Raw genomic sequence first — 23,507 nt, forward strand, 5'->3', positions numbered from 1 at the left:
TCAATGTTGGGTGTATGGATTATATGCTCACACCTCTTAATGAAGCATGCTTTAGGAGAAAAAAAGGAAATCAAAGTAGCAAGATATAACGGATAATGCCAGGAAGGAAAATATGTTTAGCTTTGTAAATCTGCTACCTTCACACTTTAAAGTGAAGACAATCACTGAAGATATGCATACATGTTTGAAAAGGGAGTATAGAGACTGTGGTAGACATCTCTTATGGGGACACAATTATGTGAGTTGGATGTCATTGTTAGGAACTAATGGCTCATTCGCAACATGTGCAGCTCTCTTCATACACTTCTATTGGGCTTTTAAAAATAGCTAAATACGCTTACTTGGCTGTTTAAGGAACACCCATAATAGTGCATGGAGAGAGAAAATTGGCTTCTACCTCACAGGTTGTTTTTTTTTTGCATTCCTCTGGATCAACTTGCAGGATGACAGGTCGAACTGGATGGACAAATGTCTTTTTTCGGCCTTACATACTATGTTACTATGTAATATGTGTTTTTTTAATGGCCGTTATTAACACCCTTATTTTAATAAGAATAATGCACTGCATGGATCTCCTGTGCAACAAAGAGACGTAGCTTGGGTCTCATATGACAGCTATGCTCCTGCTGTAATGGCCCGGATAAGGTGAAGCGCCGATCGAGGGCATTTAACCCCTTAGATACTGTCAACAAAATCGACTGCAGCATCTAAGTGGCATAGTGGGAGGAAGCTCCCTCTTTCAAGCATCAGCAAACTGTGAATCGTGGGATGCCAATGACCTCACATGGCAACTCCAGGCCTGCCTGCAGTGTGTGCTTATCAGGCTGTGCCAGAGGTGCAGCCTGAGTGCCTGTCAGCATCCCATTGACAGTATAATATGCTGTACTACATACAGTCAGGTCCATAAATATTGGGACATTGACACAATTATAACATTTTTGGCTCTATACACCACCACAATGTATTTGAAATTAAACAAACAAGATGTGCTTTAACTGCAGACTGTCAGCTTTAGTTTGAGGGTATTTACATCCAAATCAGGTGAACGGTGTAGGAATTACAACAGTTTGCATATGTGCCTCCCACTTGTTATGGAACCAAAAGTAATGGGACAGAATATTAATTATAAATCAAACTTTCACTTTTTAACACTTGGTTGCAAATCCTTAGCAGTCAATTACAGCCTGAAGTCTGGAACGCATAGACATCACCAGACGCTGGGTTTCATCCCTGGTGATGCTCTGCCAGGCCTATACTGCAACTGTCTTCAGTTCCTGCTTGTTCTTGGGGCATTTTCCCTTCAGTTTTGTCTTCAGCAAGTGAAATGCATGCTCAATCAGATTCAGGTCAGGTGATTGCATAACATTCCACTTCTTTCCCTTAAAAAACTCTTTGGTTGCTTTTGCAGTATGCTTTGGGTCATTGTCCATCTGCACTGTGTAGCGCCGTCCAATCCGTTCTGAAGCATTTGGCTGAATATGAGCAGATAATATTGCCTGAAACACTTCAGAATTCATCCTGCTGCTTTTGTCAGCAGTCACATTATCAATAAATACAAGATAACCAGTTCCATTGGCAGCCATACATGCCCACGCCATGACACTACCATCACCATGCTTCACTGATGAGGTGGCATGCTTAGGATCATGAGCAATTCCTTATCTTCTCAATAATCTTCCCATCACTCTGGTACAAGTTGATCTTGGTCTCATCTGTCCATAGTATGTTGTTCCAGAACTGCGAAGGCTATTTTAGATGTCGTTTGGCAAACTCTAATCTGGCCTTCCTATTTTTGAGGCTCACCAATGGTTTACATCTTGTGGTCAACTCTCTGTATTCACTCTGGTGATGTCACCGCCAGATCTCTGAGAAGTTCTGACAGACGTTCTTCAGTACCTCTTGCATGATGTTCTTTTGTTTTGGTTTCGCTTTGTCATTTCTTCTCCCTCTCCCAGCTGTCATCTATTAGCAGTGATTGCCTCCCTTTATATCCCCTCCCATACTGCCTCACTTTGCGGTTTATACTACTTCCTGGATTGTGCTCACAGCTAGATGCTGAAACTGCTGGTTCCTCAGATAAGCCTATTCCTTTATTTGTGTTTTCCTGTTGGCTTGATTGTAGGTGACCCTGACTCCCTCCGTATTGAGTGCAGGGAGCCGGTGGTCGTGTCCCCTCACTATTATAGGGTTTTCAGGTGTCACTCAGTCTAGGTACGGGGGCATGCAATTTTTTATCATAAAGATCTTTGCATGGGCTGAGCAGTCAGGGAGAGCTCTAGGGCTTTTATAGGGCTCACCCATATGTTCCTTAGTTTGGGATCAAGTCAGTCGGATCTTTATTTGTGACTTCTAGTTTTCTGCAACACCATCCGTGACATTATAAACCGCCAAAACCGTCTTAAGCATGGATCCGGTTTCAGCCTTGATTGACCGCGTACAGGGTCTTTCCCTGGAGGTTGCAGATCTCCGTAAAACTGTCTCTCAGTTTCAGGTGACCGGTTCTGCTTGCGTTCATGGAGTTTGTTCTGAGCCTAAGATCTCGCTTCCGGATACGTTCTCCGGGGGTAGTGAGAATTTTGTTCGTTTTAGAGAGGCTTGCAAACTCCATTTTCGCCTACTTCCCCATTCCTCTGGTGATGAGGAGCAGAGGGTGGGGATCATCATCTCGCTGCTCAGGGATAACGCTCAGTCTTGGGCATTCTTGCTACCGGTGGGGGCACGGCCCCTCCGATCGGTGGATGAATTTTTTGTAGCCCTGGGTCAGATATATGATGATCCAGATCGTATTGCTCTGGCTGAATCTAAACTGCGTCTTTTATGCCAGGGTAAACAGTCCGCAGAGATATACTGTTCAGAATTTCAGAGATGGGCAGCTGATTCTGGTTGGAATGATGCTGCACTCCGAAGTCAATTTTGCCATGGTCTTTCGGAGGAATTGAAAGATGCATTTGCCTTTCATGAGAGACCTGCCTCCTTGGAGTCTGCCATGTCTCGGGCTGTTCGTATTGACAGGCGTCTTAGGCCTCATGCACATGACCGTTTTTTTTTGCGGTCCGCAAAAACGGGTTCCGTAGTTCCGTGATCCGAGTCCGTTTTTTCTTCCGTGGGATTTTTGGAGGATCCAGGGACATGAAGGAAAGTAAAAAAAAAATCGTTTTGGTGTCCGCCTGGCCGTGCGGAGCCAAACGGATCCGTCCTGACTTACAATGCAAGTCAATGGGGACGGATCCGTTTGACGTTGACACAATATGATGCACTTGCAAACGGATCCGTCCCCCATTGACTTTCAATGTAAAGTCAGGAGTCCCTATTATACCATCGGATCAGAGTTTTCTCCAATCCGATGGTATATTTTAACCTGAAGCGTCCCCATCACCATGGGAATGCCTCTATGTTAAAATATACCATCGGATTTGAGTTATATCGTGAAAACTCAGATCCGACAGTATATTGTAGCACAGAGGCGTTCCCATAGTGATGGGGACACTTCAAGTTAGAATATACTAAGAACTGTGTACATGACTGCCCACTGCTGCCTGGCAGCACCCAATCTCTTACAGGGGGCTGTGATCCGCACAATTAACCACCTGAGGGGTTAATTGTGCGTATCATAGGCCCCTGTAAGAGATCAGGTGCTGCCAGGCAGGATGGGGCAGACCCCCCTCCCTCCCCAGTTTTAAATTCATTGGTGGCCAGTGCGGCCCCCTCTCCCTCCCCTTTATTAAATTCATTGGTGGCCAGTGCGGCCCCCCTCCCTCCCTCCCCTGTATTACATTCATTGGTGGCCAGTGCGGCCCCCCCTCCCTCCCCTGTATTACATTCATTGGTGGCCAGTGCGGCCCCCCTTCCCTCCCTCCCCTGTGTTACATTCATTGGTGGCCAGTGTGGCCTCCCCTCTCCCCCCCTCCTAATTAAAATCCCCCCCCATCATTGGTGGCAGCGGAGAGTTCCGATCAAAGTCCCAGTTTAATCGCTGGGGCGCCGATCAGTAACCATGGCAACCAGGATGCTACTGCAGTCCTGGCTGCCATGGTTACTTAGCAATTTTAGAAGCATCATACTTACCTTCGCTGTCTGTGGTCGGCCGGGCGCTCCTCCTACTGGTAAGTGAAAGGTCTGTGCGACACATTGCTTATAGCACAGACCTGTCACTTACCAGTAAGAGGAGCGCCCGGCCGGTCACAGACAGCGCAGGTAAGTATAATGCTTCTAAAATTGCTAAGTAACCACGGCAACCAGGACTGCAGTAGCGTCCTGGTTACCGATCGGAGTCCCAGCGATTAAACTGGGACTCCGATCGGAACTCTCCGCTGCCACCAATGATAGGGGGGGGATTTTAATTAGGAGGGGGGGAGAGGGGAGGCCGCACTGGCCACCAATGAATGTAATACAGGGGAGGGAGGGAGGGGAGGGGTGTGTCTTTTGTATGTCTGGTGTGCACAGGGGTTTAGTTATGTGTGCACTTTCTCCTTTAACTGGCTGTCTTCCCTTCCCTGGTGTGAGAAGGGTTAATTCCCTTCTGTGTGTGTGAACACTGGGTGTGTCTGTGTGGGTGTGGCCACTTTGGGCTATATAGCCTCAGTTGAGACCTGATGTCTGAGGGGTACTCCTTGTTTGTAAGCTGGAGGCACCCTCCTGGTCCCTTGTATCATCTGCCAGTGAGGGCCACCCTTGTGGTCATAAATGTTGTTATGTGATGTTAAGTTTATGTGGTGTCTGTTATTATTGCAGCTATGGTTCTGGCTTCTTGTGTGTTTATGTGTGCTGTGTCCTTTTATGTTTGTGTGTGGACTTCAGCACTTGTGTCCAGGGATCCAGTCAGTGTGTCTGTGGCAGGTAGGGGTGGAAGTCTTTCACTCTCCTGCCATATCCATAGTCTGTTTATGTTTAGATCCCCTTGCAGCTCGGCCAGTTAAGACTCCTGTTTCTCCGCATCCAGGAGGAACAGGTGGTCTACCCAGCTCCTAGTTCAGGGATCGGCGGAGGGTGAGTAGGGATCCGAGGTTCCTGAGCATGAGCCCTCCTACTTTCAAGGTCGGCTCATGCAGCTAGGAGTCATGGTCAGATTAGGGATGCGTTAGGAGGTGACCTGCTCCCTTATTCTGTTGTCCTAGCCAAGCAGTGACTAACATCTCGAGGCATCGCACGGCTGAGGGTTTTCCCCATCCTCAGCCGTGACAAGCGTCCCCATCACTATGGGAACGCCTCTGTGTTAGAATATACTGTCGGATCAGAGTTTTTTACGAAGTGAAAACTCAGATCTGAAAAAGCTTTTGTGTAGACGGATCTGCGGATCTTGTGTGCATCCGTGTTTTTTCACGGACCCATTGACTTAAAAGGTCCTATTTTTTTGACGGACAGGAAACACGGATCACGAACGCGGATGAAGAACGGTGCATTTTCCGAGTTTTCAACGGACCCATTGAAAGTCAATGGGTCCGCAGAAAATCACGTAAAACGGAACAACGGACACGGATGCACACAACGGTCGTGTGCATGAGGCCTTCGAGAGAGAGGAGAGATCACTCCTTCCTGTCATATTCAGTCCGAGGACAGTGGGGCGGTCTCATTCAGTGTGCAGGGGCCTCAGTCTCTCTCAATCCCCTCTGAGCCGGAGCCCATGCAGCTGGGTTTGCTTGCCTCTAATAATAAAGGATTCAGCTCTCAGAGGAGGGTTTGTTTCTGTTGTGGTATAAATCATTTGTCAAATGTTTGCCCCTCTAGGAGATTCAGGGAGTAATAAAGAAACAAAAAGGAAAAAGTCCTCTAAAAACGTTCCATTTCTTACTATTGGCAAGGTTGATGCGGAAATTGAAGGTTTTCCGTTTGCTTGTAGTTCCCGTTTTGTCCTACCTGCCAGGGTGGCGCTAGAGAGCAAGAACATTGTTTGTGAGATTTTTGTAGATAGTGGAGCAGCTGTCAATCTCATTGATAATCAATTTGCTATAACACATGGTTTCCAGGTATGCACTTTGGGAAAGGATATACCTGTTTTTGCTATCGATTCCGCTCCACTTTCTCAAAAATCGTTAAAGGGCATAGTTCACAATATCCGTTTGACTGTGGGTGATGCTCATGTTGAAGATGTGTCATGTTTCGTCCTAAGCGGATTACCTACTCCTCTAGTGTTGGGGCTACCCTGGCTCACTAAACATAACCTCACCATTGATTGGCAAGCGAGGCAAATAAATGGTTGGAGTGACTTTTGCAGAGATAATTGCCTCTCGGCGTCTCTTTCAGAGGTTTCTACTAAGACTGTACCATCTTTTCTCTCTGAATTTTCGGATGTGTTTTCAGAGAGTGGTGTCCAGGAGCTGCCCCCTCACGGGAGTACGATTGCCCTATTAATCTCATCCCAGGCGCCAAGCTGCCTAAATCTCGTTTATACAATCTCTCCCAACCTAAAAGGGTCGCTATGCGTACTTATATCTCTGAGAGTCTGAGAAAGGGACACATCCGACCTTCGAAGTCACCTGTTGCCGCTGTTTTTTTTTTTGCAAAGAAAAAAGATGGTTCTTTAAGACCATGTCTAGATTTCAGGGAGCTGAACAGTATCACAGTTCGTGACCCTTATCCGCTTCCTCTGATCCCGGACCTGTTTAACCAGATTGTTGGGGCTAAAGTTTTTTCTAAGTTGGATTTAAGAGGGGCATACAACCTGGTCAGGGTCAGGGAAGGGGACAAATGGAAGACGGCTTTCAATACCCCTGAGGGCCATTTCGAGAATTTGGTTATGCCTTTTGTTTTGATTAATGCTCCAGCCGTCTTCCAACATTTTGTGAACAGCATTTTTTTATCATTTAATGGGGAAATTTGTACTAGTGTATCTAGATGACATTTAGATTTTTTCTCCTGATTTCAAAACTCATAGGGACCACCTACGTCAGGTCCTGCTCATTCTGCGGTAGAATAAACTATACGCTAAACTGGAAAAATGTGTGTTTGCGGTTCCAGAAATTCAATTTCTGGGTTTTCTTCTCTCCGCTTCTGGTTTTCGCATGGACCCTGAGAAGGTCCGCGCTGTGCTTGATTGGGAGCTTCCTGAGAATCAGAAGGCGCTGATGCATTTTTTGGGTTTTGCCAATAATTACAGGAAGTTCATTTTGAATTATTCCTCTGTTGTTAAGCCACTCACTGATATGACTAAAAAGGGGGTAGATTTTTCCTCCTGGTCGGTAGATGCACACAAGGCCTTTTCTAGTATCAAAGAGAGTTTTCCTTCCGCTCCTATCTTGGTACAACCTGATGTCTCTCTGCCTTTCATTTGTGAGGTGGATGCTTCTGAGGTGGGTGTGGGTGCGGTCTTGTCTCAGGGTCCCTCTCCTGCCAAATGGCGACCGTGTGCCTTTTTCTCAAAGAAGCTCTCCTCCGCAGAGAGAAATTACGATGTGGGAGATAGGGAGTTGTTGGCCATCAAATTAGCTTTTGAGGAATGGCGCCATTGGCTAGAGGGAGCCAGACACCCTATTACCGTGTTTACCGACCATAAGAATCTGGCCTACTTGGAGCCAGCCAAGCGTCTGAACCCGAAACAGCCCAGATGGTCTTTATTCTTTTCTAGGTTTAATTTTGTTGTCACGTTCCGCCCTGGGGTTAAAAATGTGAAGGCTGATGCCCTGTCACGTTGTTTTCCGGGAGGGGGGAACTTTGAAGACCCGGGTCCCATTTTGGCTGAAGGGGTGGTCGTCTCTGCTCTTTACCCTGATTTGGAGGCAGAGGTTCAGGCAGCCCAGGCAGAGGCTCCTGATCTTTGTCCTCCTGGGAGGTTGTTTGTGCCTCTCGCTTTACGACACAAGGTCTTTAAGGAGCACCACGATACTGTCCTTGCTGGGCACCCGGGGTGTAGAGCCTCAGTGGATCTCATTGCTCGGAGATTCTGGTGGCCGGCTCTTCGCAAGACAGTTGAGGGTTTTGTGGCAGCCTGCGAGACCTGCACTCGTGCCAAGGTCCCTCATTCACGGCCATCGGGTCCTCTCCTCCCGTTACCCATTCCTTCCCGTCCTTGGACGCATCTGTCTATGGACTTTATTACGGACCTGCCTCGTTCCTCGGGGAAGACTGTGATTCTGGTGGTGGTGGACCGTTTTAGCAAAATGGCATATTTTATTCCCTTTCCTGGGTTACCCAATGCTAAAATGCTGGCGCAAGCATTTGTTGATCACATTGTCAAATTGCATGGCATTCCTTCGGACATGGTCACTGATAGGGGCACGCAGTTTGTTTCCAGATTCTGGAGGGCTTTCTGTTCTCGCTTGGGGGTTCGGTTGTCGTTCTCTTCTGCTTTTCATCCGCAGTCGAATGGCCAGACAGAGCGCGTCAATCAGAATCTGGAGACATACCTGCGCTGTTTTGTGACAGAGAATCAGAAGGATTGGTGTTCTTTTTTGTCCCTTGCTGAGTTTGCTTTGAATAACCGTCGCCAGGAGTCCTCTGATAAGTCACCATTTTTTGGTGCATATGGGTTTCATCCGCAGTTTGGGACATTCTCTGGAGAGGGGTCTTCTGGTTTACCTGATGAGGAGAGATTTTCCTCGTCTTTGTCATCTATTTGGCAAAAGATTCAGGGTAATCTAAAGAGCATGAGTGAGAGATATAACCGTGTGGCGGATAGGAGACGTGTGCCTGGTCCGGACCTGAATGTGGGTGATCTGGTGTGGTTGCCTACTAAGAATATCAAATTGAAGGTTCCCTCCTGGAAGTTGGGTCCTAAGTTTATTGGGCCTTACAAGATCTTGTCCGTCATCAATCCCATTGATTTCCGTCTTGATCTTCCTCAGAATTGGAAGATCCATAATGTTTTTCACAAGTCCCTATTAAAACCTTATGTCCAACCCACTGTACCCTCCTCTTTGCCTCCTCCTCCGATTTTGGTTGATGGTAATCTTGAATTTCAGGTCTCTAGGATTGTGGATTCTCGTATTATCCGCGGTTCTCTCCAGTACCTCGTTCATTGGGAGGGTTATGGTCCTGAGGAGAGGATGTGGGTCCCAGTGGTGGACATTAAGGCCACTCGTCTTATCAGGGCTTTCCATAGGTCCCATCCTGAGAAGGTGGGCTCTGAGTGTCCAGAGTCCACTTGTAGAGGGAGGGGTACTGTCACCGCCAGATCTCTAAGAAGTTCTGACAGACGTTCTTCAGTACCTCTTGCATGATGTTCTTTTGTTTTGGTTTCGCTTTGTCATTTCTTCTTCCTCTCCCAGCTGTCATCTATTAGCAGTGATTGCCTCCCTTTATATCCCCTCCCATACTTCCTCACTTTGCGGTTTATACTACTTCCTCGATTGTGCTCACTGCTAGATGCTGCAACTGCTGGTTCCTCAGATAAGTCTATTCCTTTTTTTGTGTTTTCCTGTTGGCTTGATTGTAGGTGACCCTGACTCCCTCCGTATTGAGTGCAGGGAGCCGGTGGTCGTGTCCCCTCACTATTATAGGGTTTTCAGGTGTCACTCAGTCTAGGTACGGGGGCATGCAATTTTCTATCATAAAGATCTTTGCATGGGCTGAGCAGTCAGGGAGAGCTCTAGGGCTTTTATAGGGCTCACCCATATGTTCCTTAGTTTGGGATCAAGTCAGTCGGATCTTTATTTGTTACTTCTAGTTTTCTGCAACACCATCCGTGACAGGTGAAGTCTTCTCTTGATTATTGACTTGGACACACATCCACCTACCTCCTGGAGAGTGTCCTTGATCTGGCCAACTGTTGTGAAGGGTGTTTTCTTCCCCAAGGAAAGAATTCTTCAGTCATCCACCACAGTTGTTTTCCGTGGTCTTCCGGGTCATTTGGTGTTGCTGAGCTCACTGGTGCGTTCCTTCTTTTTAAGAATGTTCCAAACAGTTGTTTTGGCCACGCCTAATGTTTTTGCTATCTCTCTGATGGGTTTGTTTTATTTTTTCAGCCTAATAATGGCTTGCTTCACTGATAGTGACAGCTCTTTGGATCTCATCTTGAGAGTTGACAGCAACAGATTCCAAATGCAAATAGCACACTTGAAATTAACTCTGGACCTTTTATCTGCTCACTGTAATTGGGATAATGAGGAAGTAACACACACCTGGCTATGGAACAGCTGAGAAGCCAATTGTCCCATTACTTTTGGTTCCTTAACAAGTGGGAGGCACATATTCAAACTATTGTAATTCCTACACCGTTCACCTGATTTGGATGTAGTGTATAGAGCCAAAAATGTTACAATTGCGTCGATGTCCCAATATTCATGGAACTGACTGTATGCATTAGATCAAAGGATCACATGTCAAAATCCCCTTGTGGGACTAATAAGAGTGAAATAATGCCTTATTAAAAAAAAAAAACAACTTAAAAAAAAAGAAAAAATACACATTTTTTTTCCATAACTGCTTTTCAATAGAAAACAAATTGCAAAAATAAAATCCCCTCCACATATTTGGTAGTGCTGTGCCCTCAACAACCTACACTATACAGTTATCACGTAATATATCCCACATGATGAATGGTAACAATGGTTTTCGCACAAAAAACAAGACCTAACACAGCTCTGTAGAATGAAAAAGTTATGGGCCTTGGGAGGTGGTGATCCTAAAACTTTTAGTACTAACCCAGGGAAGTTATTATATTATTTATGACACAAAGTGAATGTTGCAACATTTACAACATAAAACCTTAGTGCTTTTTTTTTGCTCATCAACAACCACTGAAAACCTAATTTTAGGATGCACTATAAAGGGATCTGGTCTTTCTCCAATTCTATACAATGCGCAACAAAAAGACCTGGGCTATGGTTCTAAAACATAACTTTTACTGAATTCGGTTAAAATGAATATGCACCTAATTCAAACATAAAGACACGGTGAAAATACCTCAACAACTTTTACCCCGATGATAAATGCACCTTTAGACATATACCTCCAGGAGGATAATGAATGGAACAGTTTTACCCTATCTGGATGAATGAGCTGTCTGATACGTCTGTGCCAGGTGCTGTCCTTTGATAGCAGAGGTAAACAAATGCTCTTGTCAGGATTGCTTGAGTGCTCTAGTTAACATCCCTGTCTAATGAGAGGGAAGGGGGCTAATGGTCCCTTACTTCCAACGTACAGAGCACCCGCCCCGATAGGGGTGACCACATCAGGAACCTGTCCCTGAATGGGACCTAAAACACAATCTGTCCCTCACTAGTATCCCGACATGCCATGTTTCGTCCCGCAGGGGGACTCTTCAGGGGCAATAAAAGTGAAGACTATATTTTCAAAAAGGAAAACAAAAGACCAGCACCAGCACCGTCCAGTTTAAAAAAAAAGGACAGTTGTCCAAAATCAGCATAAAAAAGGACAGTGGTCCGAACATAGTGTGGAGAGGGGGAGATTGTATTCCCACTAAACCACGGTCTCACCGCCATAAGTATAGGGAGGGGAGAGTGATCATGAGCGCCAAGCTCCCTTTTAAATGCCGCCAGTGCGCGCCCTGTACTAGACCCCGCCTCCCCCAGTTGGTCAGTGGAACGCACGTGGAGCGCATGCCAGAGAGCACGCGCTCCACGGAAGGGAAGGAGAAGGGAGACACGTGGGCAATGGGGGCGGGTGCATACAATGCAGAGCGGAAGCTTGGCGTCACATAGCAACCAAGGACGCCCAGGCAGAGCATAATCTTTATTTGCTCATCCCTCAGAAAGTTAATAAGTTAAATAGTCATCTATGTGTACCTCAAAGTAGTGCCATAACAAACTACAACTTGTCCCCAAAAAACAAGCCCTCATATGGCTTACATTTCTTCCTATCTTTGAGAACATGCCATTCTTCAATTACACTAAGAGTTGTTTCATCATTTCTTTTATCCAGTCATCTGACATTTTGAATAAGTAGGGACCACAGTGGAATTTCACTCAAATCATCCATCATATTGTTCATCGTCTGGAAAATCTTACACTATTATCCTTGACTGAGGAGTGAGAAGGTGAATCTACTATCCATCCCCATTCTAACAAGTGTGTAGGACAATAATGTCAGCACCATTGGACATCCAGCAACATTTTTATGTAACTCATGGCTGTGATGGCTCATTGTGTCATTCCTATCTGGCTATTAATATCTTCATTAGGATGCAAATATATGGCAGAATGGAAAGACATATTTCATCAGCAGGAATATAGACTGTAAATTGCTTGACATCTTGAAGACGGATGGGTAAAGAAAACGCTTTTACCGAAGACCCAAATGTGGCCATTATTACTGTTTCCCTTAACACGGTGGAAACACTCTTTATTAGGTCAGAAAATGATATGGCAAACAAGACCTTGTCAATGAGTAGGTAGAAGGAAAGCCTATAGTATTTCTGGAGGATAGATGACACACATAAGATTAAAGTCAGATATGGAGCAAATGATGATCTTTGACACCATGGAACACTTTAAAGCACTTGGCATAAGGTTAGCATCTATTCGAATGCATTATTTCATGGCCTCATTTGCCTATATGTCAGGAGGTCCTGTTGCTCTTTCTTAAATTTCACGTTCTGGCTACCTGAAAAAAAAGATGTCCAATGATCACAATATATTTAAATAGAAATTTAATATACCTGAACTATCAAGGCAAAAAAAAAATCCAGGGTATCATCCATCATATCATACCATATATTTTGAAGGAGCCCTAAATCGTAAAATTAATGTTAAAAGTTTACAAGAAATATAGTTACGTTCCCATGTCAGTCTGTAGCATTTTCTGCATGATCCAGACACAGTGCTGTGTTGTAAAAATATCCTGTATAGGACAAAGGTGTTAATCTCCTGCTCATCTTCAGATGGAGACTGACCAAAAAGAAGACCTGAGTGATCTACTGTGGTAGATTTACTGCTTCAGCCACTTGTCTTACAGGTTGTCATAGGACAGTGATGAGGAGGGGGGAGGCATGGATGATCTCTGGGGAGACAGATGGAAGATTTATTTATAATTAGTTTTAACTGTAATATGAGACACAATAAGACAAAGGGAAATGAGGAGATGAAGGCAAGAAGGGCTGGGATATTTTTGTGGAGCTCTTCTGTCTTCAGTATACTTTTGAAACAAAAGTCCATAATCTTCCAAAAAGTACATATTGTCAGCTTTATAGATTCCTAATATAAAAAAACAGAACATAATAGCACTCATACAACATTAAATACAAAGGTTACATATAGACTAATACATAATTTTGATATGCTAAATAACTGAGGTTTTTAGAAGATATATTTTCATCAAACCACATCTAAGCCCGCCAACCCTGGCAAGGTGACCTACTCTATTTTATACCTAAGCAACCAATCAGAGGAAGAGCAAACTCAGCAATATGTATCACCTAATCAAAAGCAGCCTGTGGAATAGGTGGGACAATGGGTTCATTGTGGAGAAGGCCACACTGCCAAGTGTGTATTGCAAGGAAATCACAGAAAGAAAAAGATAAAAACATCCTGCACAATATGATGAAAAAATACACAGATGTGCATGTCCACATATAAAGAAAAAAACACAATCGCACTCACATAACACTAAGTAAAGGTTACATATACACTATTACCTCATCTTGATATAATAAATAACTCTGAAGTTCTTAGCAGACATATTTTGATCAAAACACGTCAGAGCCCACCTACCCTGGCAAAGTGACCTCAGTTCAGACAGTGACCTATTCTATTTAATAACTACCCAATCACATAGCGATAAGTATTAAATAGAGTAGGTTCCTGCCTGGAGTGAGGTCACCTTACCTGTAATGGTCACGTCCACACACACACAGGGTGAAGGATAGTGACCACTGCGCTCCACCCTCACCCCTGGCCTTGCCTACTTGCCTCACGAGTCCTGATGACAGGGGACAACTGGACGACAGTCCTTAACTTAGGATACGTGCAGGGAAGACAGACAAGACAAAATACGGAACATGAACGGACCGGATCAGAACCAAGAGAGCTACGCAGTACAAAGGGTAAAGCAAAGAATGGTCAGCAGAAGCCGGGGTCAAATACCAGGAGAGTAGAGAAGTACAAGAGGAGTCCAAAGAGAGTAGTCAGGTGGGAGCCGAGGTCACAATACCAGGACGGATGCGCAGTACAGGAGGAGCAGGCAAAGGATCGTCAGGGAACGGAATCAGGTGAGTCTTCAGTAGTCCAACAAATAGCCAGGAACCTAGAAATTAACAGGCAACCTATGGCTAGAAGGCTGCCTGTATTTATAGTGGGGAGTGAGGGTTATGTGACGTGGCCAGCGTCACATGACCGACAGACCAACCAGTTGAGCACCGAGTGATCAGCTCGGCTCTCAAGGCAGACTTAGGAGCAGGGAGCCACCCAGCAGTAAAGCCGCCCTGGGAATGAGGTCAAACACAGATCCTCATTCCCAAAGCTAAGCAACAGTTCTGCGGGCAATGGGGGACCGAGTGCACCTTCGGAACCCCGTTACATTACCTTAACGTGTTTTGATCACAATATATCTGCAAAGAACTTATTTATCATATCATAATGAGGTATTAGTCTATATGTAACCTTTGCATAGTTATTTGTGTTGAGCGCGAATATCGGCACTTCAAGAATTTGCAAATATTTAGAATATAGTGGTATATATTCGTAATGAAGAATATTCATTTTTTTTGTTTAGTTTTTTAACACAGTACACATCAGGTGATCATCCCTCCCTTCTTCTAGCTTGTGGGCCAATGAGAAGGCTTTGTCACAGCTTAGCAACATCCCTAGCAACCAATAGAAAAGTTGCCTAACCCACGCCGGTATTTTGCGCGCATTATGTGAATAATACATTGCAGATTTTCGCAATCAAGAATATAATCTCGAATTTGCGAATTCACGAATATATGACGAATATTCTACAAAATATTCGTGAAATATCGCGAATCCGTATATTGCCCCTGACTCTCATTACTAATTGTTATGTGAGTGCTATTATGTTTTTTCTTTATATGTGGTCATAATTATCCGCGTATTTATTTATCATATTGTGCAGGATGTTTTTATCTTTTTATTTCTGTGATTTACAGTTGTAATATGGCTAACATCTGGGTGTTTGTATGGCTATGGGCAGGTGTCTTTATAAGTGAGTTCAGGCCACTAAATTTGTAGTTCTCCAGTGGTTACGGAATTGTCACCAGGACTGCTGGATCATTATGTGCTAATCTTAGTTTTTTTGTTTCCTAATAGCACTTTGCCTCATTTGCTGCTGAATGCAGTCCATCCATAAAATCCATCTCATCTCGCCTTGTGTTCATTTCTATCTTCCTTACATGGACAACTAATGGACTGTGTGGTATACACCATTGTACACACTCGCAGTCTGCTTACAGAGCCAAATCTAATATTCGCTCTTTAGCTGCAATCACTTGAATTGCACACTTTATGCCATTGCAACGTATGTCTTAAATTGCATCTGTCAGCAGCTTTGTACCTATGACACTGGCTGACCTGTTACATGTGCTCTTGGCAGCTGAAGACATCTGTGTTGGTCCCATGTTCATATGTGTCCACATTGCTCCTAGAGGCTCATTTGCATATATTAAAACTAAATTTTTCTCAGCAATGTGACTACAAATCTGCTGACAGATGCTGGGATCTGCTTTTTTCTGCGTGGTAACTTGGCACAGATGCCCTTTAATAGTTTGCAGATCCCATTTTTTATTTTTTATTTACCCCTCTAGGGAATTCTGAGTGAATGGCATGTCATTAGTGTGTTTGGTGGGAGGGGGTTCCATTGGTTTTGGTACCATCTAATAATGGTAGGCCAGGGCCACACGTACATATACCCCTGTCTAGATTATAGCACCCCTTTGTTCTCAGAATCGGTAAGGGTTCAAATACTGGCTAACATTGCCTTGTACACGTAGAAGATATTTGTTGGTCCTCAGCAAAAAGCGCACAATAACTCTGAATACAATATAAGGTTTTCCTGTACTGTAGGCGAATAAACTGAGATGTGTCTGCTGGGTGATTCAAGCTTCTATGCAACTCTGCCTTCATGCTGCTGATTATGCGCCAGTGGGGACCATACAAAAAATAATTCAGCTGAAGCTTCTGCCGGTAGAGAACAGGCAGCAGCATACGGACTGCCCAGACCTTCATCCAGGGGCGTAACTACCATAGTGGCAGACCATGCGACTGCTATGGTGCCCAGGATAAGAGGGAGCCTAGTTGGGATTATCCCCTCTTCTACTGGTGGTGAAAACTTGGTCAGGACTCTACCCTCTAAAGGAACAACATTTAGCAAAAGAGGAAGTGGAAAAAATGGCCCAAGGATCATTGAAAGGGGTTTAGGCAGAATCCCCTCTGTACTGTGTGCTGGGCCTGGTAGGATCCTTGCTATGGGGACCTTACTGCTCTATGTATGCTATTGCCTTCATCCGACTCTGATCAGAACTTTTGAAGTTCCTCTTGTGTCTCCTCCGAGGGACTCCGAGAACTCCCTTTGCTGTAGACTTCCTAAAGTCCCTGTCTCACCTGCAGCATCACTGTGAGGAGGATGGAAGTATAGGGATGGGACCTTTCTGGGAAGGCACCCTATTATACTTAGCTTTACTAAAGGGGGACCAATATGTGCAGAAGTGTTGCTATATAAACTAACAGTAACAGTAAGGGTGGCAGCAGAGAATCCTTTAATTACAATTTTTGCTTGGGACCCTGACAGCACTCCCAGCTGGGCTGCAATGATGGTGACCTCATGTAGATAGCTTTCTGAGCCATTTAGGAAGCCTCCTTTCAAGCCCATCGTGATTTGAATGTGTTAAAGCCGTTCCCTTGCATTATACGGTATGTGCGCAGAACTTTTCCATTACAGTTCACTTTTGTATTTTGTATATTTATTTCTAGCATATTCTATTAAAGCAATGAAATGAACCGTGAAGAATTGGGCTATTGCTGCCTGCGTGCATATCTCTTTATTCCTTTCAATCGGAGTTCCCATGGCACACTATATAAATGCCATTTTATTGATGACACTGGAATCAGTTCAAAGGAACACACTGGAAATCATCTTGTTGTGATCAAAGGTCACCAGTGAAAAGGAGTTCATTCTGCAAGCCTTTCTGGCTTCTCAAGCTTGCCCTGTGACATGGAAAATTGATAATAAACTGCCGAGGTTCCACGAGCCACTTCCTTCTAATGTACAGGAAACAGTATGTTCTCTGTACTTTTCTATGCAATTGGGAACTGCCATCATTCGCTTCTTGGGCTGCCATCATATTTTGTGTAGTGTGATGCTCGGAAGGTCACTGCATGTCCAGTTATTTTGGATGAGATAAAAGCATCTTAAGTAAAGTGTTTATAAAAGGCATTTTTCCCCTCAAAATATTACTAATTCTAGGCTATAAGTAGCAACTGAAAAAAAACACAAAGAACTAAGTGCAGTTTCCAGTTACCGACATCTAAACACAAACATGTGGAACATTCTGCTGTTTTTGGCTTCTTTCGCACAGGTGGCAGAGTCATTCTGTAGGCTGTTCCAACAGAGGAACAGCCCGCCGCGGTCCTCCAGGTCTGGTCTAGGGCTAATGCCGTTCACCACTGGAGCCCATTGATTACAATGAGATCCAGTAGGGATGCAGCTGTTCTCTGGCCTTTATGCTGGGATTCGGCTGGACAAAACCTGTGGCGCACATCGATATTTGTCCGGCCAATTCACGATATTCTGATTATAGCCATTATAATCTATGGGGTCAGGCGGGCATGTCGCACTATAGAAAATAGTAATAATAAAAAAAAAAAATAACTAAGCTAATACGTTGGGCCAAAGCTTGATATATGCCTTAATATGATATAAAGCTCCAAATCCCTTGCAGTTACATAAAATTAAATTACTTTCTGCTTGCAGTTACCAATGGAAGGAGCCTACTGCAAACTGTTTTATTATTGAATTCAGTGTATGTATGTGAGCTCCCTCTAGTGGTGGCTGCAATCAGCCTTTTTTTGTACTTGGCAAAATATAACACCATCGACATGTAAACTTTGAGTAAGTAGTAGAACACCATCTGGGAGCTATATTAAGCTTTTTATACCTCACAAAAGTGTCATTAAAAAAAATCACGAATTATGGCGCACTCTGGATTTGTGACATAATTTGAGACTTTTTGAGTTTCTTGACACTTTTCAAATTGTCAGAAACAGTGCATGCAAACTGCCGCTGTTCTGGCTCAACCCCCCTTTCCCCATAAGTGAACATTTTTAGTACATGCTAGAAACGTTTGCGTAATCGGGAAACAGAATCACTTAATTTTACGTAGTGCTGCTACGGTTTGTAACCATACTAAAGTATATAATGGTAAATTGCCTTTAGCCTCTGGTAATATATAAGAAAATGAGCAAAAATCTGATATTGCATTTTCACATTAGTACTGTATGGACCTAAAAACTATATGCAATAGAGGAACTCCCCCAGTCAATGTTCTAAAAGTTAGCGTCTAACATTAAAAGAAAACCACTGAGTTCAAAGAGGTCAAACCTGTAAATGTCCCACGGTAATACTTGGAAGATATGACTAGAGATGTGACTTCACTATGGATGCCATGTCACTTTAGGTCTAGTGTATACAGAGAAATCATTGTGAGCAACCGTGTGGGACCAGAGCAGAGTTTTGATAAACAGTATACAGGTCTCTTTTAGGTTTTATTTTATTTTTATGCTTATCGCATTCAATTTCAGACATTCTCTATATTGAATAACTAATGGGCTAAAGCTGAAGGTACTATGGGGGACATTTATCAGTCCCTACACTCCAGAAATGGGACTTTAAAAGTTGCAAAATATGGTATGGGGACTTTTTTTGGGTTTCTTGTGCATTTTGCGTCTTTTTGCATTGTTATACCACTTACTCCAGTTTAGAAACATGAGTGGGAAAGTGATTAGCTATGTTAAGCAGGTTAACTAAAGATTTATAAAAAACTAAAAACTAAAAAAAAAATAAAAAATCACTCCAGTAGGGGTTGGTCTACCAAAACTGTAGTAGCATTTCTATCCTTAGGATAGGCCATCACTAGGTGATCCATGGAGATCTGACACCCCACATTACCTCCAAATAACTGCTGAGGTGTCAGCCATTGGAAGTCAGTGCTAGAGCTGTACAGCTCCATCAACCTTGTAGTGAAGGGAGCTCATTACTACAGCGTCTCTCCCATTGACCTGCAGTGATGAGCTCTGTCCACTACAAGGTTGATGGAGCCGTGTAGTCCTGGTGCTGAATTCCGACAACGGGGCAAGATGTCGACCCCAGCTGGTCAGTGTTAGGCCATCTCAACAGCTGTAAAGATGCAGCAATTTTTTAACCCATGTGTGACATTTCGGAAATTTTGCATAATCTGACTTCAAATATAACTCTTATAATAAATTCCCCCTGTATCTCTTATTTGTTTCTAGAACAGTAGGTGTCAAGCAGAACTGTCAGCGGTCTGCTTCACATCATGCCCACGTTTGCTAGTTTACAGGTTCAGTTCTCTGCCATACAAGTGTTCGTTTGGAGCATCCAGGATGTCTCCACTTGAACAGCACATTTTAATGAAACATTAAAGACATTAAAGTGATGAGTGTGCATGGCTGTTTCCATTGGGAGGCTGTAGAGCTCCAGGTAAAGTGCCTCTGCCTGAGATGGGATTTGGAGCTGCGCTGAAAATGTGCATCACTTACTGCTCCAAATATCCACTTTCTTAATTTTTGCATAAAATGTTTCAGCAAGGAGCATAACAAGGCTCTATAAGCAACCCAAGACCGGCTTCCAGGCAGAACACATGCTTTAAAAATGTTCTGTCGGAACCCTTCAAAGCTCCCGGGGACCCCGAACATTGCCTGTTCCTTCAGGCAGCTTAGAGCTTAATATGCTAAGCAATATCTAAATTAAATTATTAAGCGGTTCCTGCTGGTTTCCCTTGAGACTGAAGATTTTGATGCTATTTGTGTCTTAGTGATGATCACAGACTTTGGGGCATTGAGACCTTCTCTGAAGCTGCAAAAACCTGTTCTGTTCATCCATGGAAAACGACATTATTTCAAGTCAGACCAGACTCGTCTTTTTCCTTTATAAATATTCAAGGGGATTCTTAGCATGTGTTGCCTGGTTGTTGCTGCACTCTCATTGCAATTTAGCCTACTAAAACGCTACTGACTGATATGATAGGACTGCATTCAAGGGGATCAGCTAGTACTGTCTGTTTGCTGGACATTCACTGTGATTGCTTGCTGACCGCCCATTGACTATATGCATCTGGTCAGTCAGCACATAAGTCTGCACGGACATTTCAAAGTGCCCTTGAGATCACAGCTGCACACTAATAATGCAATGCCACTTCCTGGCCCGATCCTGGCGATCATGTGATTGCCAGAGGCCAAAAGCCTGAACGATCAGCTCTGCAGTGAGGTTGCCCAGCCCTGCACAACCTCTCTGGGGGCTGTATCCCCCTGTAAGTGGGGCTACTATTAGGAATGAGCGAATCCACTTCGGATGAAACATCCAAACTCGATTTGCATAATACTTTGTTTGAATACTGTATGGAGTGAGCGCTCCGTACAGTGTTAGAATGTATTGGCTCCGATGAGCCGAAGTTATTACTTCACGAAGTCTCGCAAGACTTTGCGTAATAACTTCATAAATGAATTTCTACTGTTCGGGTTCGGGAAAAGGTTGTAATAAATTTTTGAAGCTTGTACCCGAAGTCTCGCGAGACTTCGCAAAGTAATAACTTTGGTTCATCTGAACCAATACGTTCTAATACTGTACGGAGCGCTCGCTCCATACAGTATTCAAATGAAGTATTATGTGAATCGATTTGCTCATCCCTAGCCGCTATGTCACCCCAAGTTACAGGAGAAATCAGCTATACATACAAAAATGCATACCTCCCAACTTTTGAAAATGGTAAAGAGGGACGATATGTGCGGCGCGCATCGCGGGCCTTTTTTTCATACTAGGCCACGCCTCTAACTCCGCCCAAAGCATAATTACTGACTGTCACAACTGCAGCAGCTGGGGATCGGCTAGGTGAGCAACTACAGCTGGAGAGCAACAGATAAGAAACATTTTCCCTCACCTGGTGCTCCATTCACATTATATTCAGTGGCAGTGTGATGGGTATATCCAGACTCGCTAGCCTTATGGGCGTCTTAGTCAAGAAGAGTTAAAAAGGAAAAATATTTCCATTATTTACATGTTTCTTCCAAGTAGTAATTTTTGTATAATATTCAATAAATTACTGTTAGCCACAAATTATGATTATGCTGAATAAATGTGTAGATATATCCATTCTGTACATACTTGAAAACATCAAAGAGAATGCAAGCCAGAGAACATTCGCATTATTAAAGATAATTATTCTAATTGACGCCATGATTACTGTTTCCTATTAAACTTGGAGAGAACAGACATTAACTTATATTAGCATATTTATAAAACGGGAATATTCCATTGACATACATAGCACAGCAAATATCCCATGTAGGGTAAAATTAAGTTACAGTGAATACATGCTGTACAGTATTTTTATAGCGGGATTTATTATTTAGCCTTGAACTTGCAGTTGCCATCCTCTAGGTATTAAAGTTACCAAGTTGCAATGAAAAATGCATAAAAAGTCACTCTACACCCTGGCAGATAAAAGCCTTTCGAGAACAGTGTGCCTTTATCATTTAGTATTACCGCTACCGCCTCCAGGATATGACTAAATATTGTGTCTCTTGCTTCAGGTCCAAGGAATTAATTAAAGAAGCGATCCTTGACAATGACTTCATGAAGAACCTTGAGATTTCCCAGATTCAAGAGATAGTGGATTGTATGTATCCTGTTGAATATGGCAAGGACAGCTGTATCATCAAGGAAGGGGACGTGGGGTCGCTGGTCTATGTCATGGAAGGTACTGTGTTTTATTTTTCCCACAGTTATTTGCTTTTACTGTGAAGTTTTTATTTCCGGTCTGGGAGAAATTGAGCAGTGCTGTTTTTAGACGTTTGTTTCATGGAAGAATGTTGCTTTACATCCATCACTGCTGCCTGCAGCCCCACAATTACCAAGAAAAATATATAGTGAAAAAGAAATGAGGCCATGTAGTTTATTGCCAAAAGAACACCTTACTTGTGACCTGACTGCTTCTGAGCAGCCATCACAGTCTGAATCACCTAACCCTCAGGATAGACTTTTTAGAGATGACGGTTCTTGCCAGGAAATGGCCGTTGACTCTCTTATGGATAATCTTCTTATGGATAATCTTCACCATGATCTTGGACTATTATCAGCAGTAATACATTAGTCGTCAGTGGAATATAATAAGGACGTTTGGAGCGGCAGCTTAGGGCCCGACCCCCTAGTGGGGCCCAACGCCGCCCCCAAACGCCCACATGCACACAGTGAATTCAGCAGCGCTGAGCGCTGCACTGCCCCCCTAAGCTTTGCGGCTGCAGAGCTTCTATTGAAGGACTGCTCGCAGCTGTTGAGAGTCCCTGCCTCCCCCTCTTGCTGCACTGCTGCATCCTAGTCAAAAGACGAGGAGGTCAGAGGAGCCGCGTGGCAAGAACGAGGAGGTGCCGCCAGAATGCAGGTAACATCTTCTACATCCTGCAGTCCTGTTTTACCTTTGGTTTTTCATAAGACTGTAGGTAGCATCTACAACATTATCTGTACCCAGAGAGTTATTGCTGTGTTATCTGGGGTGTTACATAGGACTGCACTGAACTTTTACTACATTATCTGTACTCAGAGAGCTATCACAGTGTTATCTGGGGTGTTACATAGGACTGCAGGGAACATTTACTACACTATCTGAACTCAGAGAGCTATCACAGTGTTATCTGGGGTGTTACATAGGACTGCAGGTGACATCAATTATCTACACTTATCTGTGATGTTACATAGATCTGCGTGTTACATCTACTACATGAGTGCTAATAATTTAGTAGATATTCCATGCAATCCTATGTAACAGCACAGATAACACAGTGATAGCTCTCTGAGTAAAGATAATGTAGTAGATGGCACCAGCAGTCCTATGTAAAACTACAGATAACACAGTGAAAGCTTGTTGCGTATAGATAATGTGGTAGATGTAACCTGCAGTCCTATGTAATACCACAGATAACACAGTGATAGCTCTCTGAGTACAGATAATGTAGAAGATGGTACCTGCAGTCCTATGTAACACTACAGGTAACATATCGTAAAAGAACTGAGATTAAACGGGTATATCATCAAAAATAAATCCTGTATTAAATAAATAACATATATAAACGAGAACAAAAATGGAGTACAGGAGTAGAGGCAGAGAAGAGAAGTACAATACCTGCCTAAATATTGCGTATGTGTCCGCGACCACAGTTACTTAGTGTGTAGGGGCAAAAACACCACCAAAAATACTAAAGTGCATATAATAAAGCACCATATCAGTAAATGGTCACAGACTACACCGCAAAATATGGGTGTGTAATAGCTCCAATAAATATGTATATATAGGAACATACAACAACCAAAGGGAATTAAAGTGCAAATGCATAAGGGGTCACCACATCAATGGTCAAATACAATAGAATAGTATG

At 43.6% G+C, this 23,507-nt stretch overlaps 1 protein-coding gene across 3 annotated transcripts in view; it reads left to right on the top strand.

Annotated features, from left to right (window-relative positions):
* The window catches only part of PRKG1 (protein kinase cGMP-dependent 1), a 1,174,838-nt gene that overhangs the window by 303,118 nt on the left and 848,213 nt on the right, over positions 1–23,507 (top strand). For all 3 annotated transcript variants that reach the window (XM_040435670.1, XM_040435671.1, XM_040435669.1), the window contains exon 2: positions 21,669–21,835. In XM_040435670.1, coding sequence (XP_040291604.1) covers positions 21,669–21,835 — 167 coding nt within the window. The remainder of the gene's footprint in view (positions 1–21,668; positions 21,836–23,507) is intronic.

The sequence above is a fragment of the Bufo bufo genome, chromosome 6 (genome assembly GCF_905171765.1).
Source record: "Bufo bufo chromosome 6, aBufBuf1.1, whole genome shotgun sequence".
NCBI classification, from domain to species: Eukaryota; Metazoa; Chordata; class Amphibia; order Anura; family Bufonidae; genus Bufo; species Bufo bufo.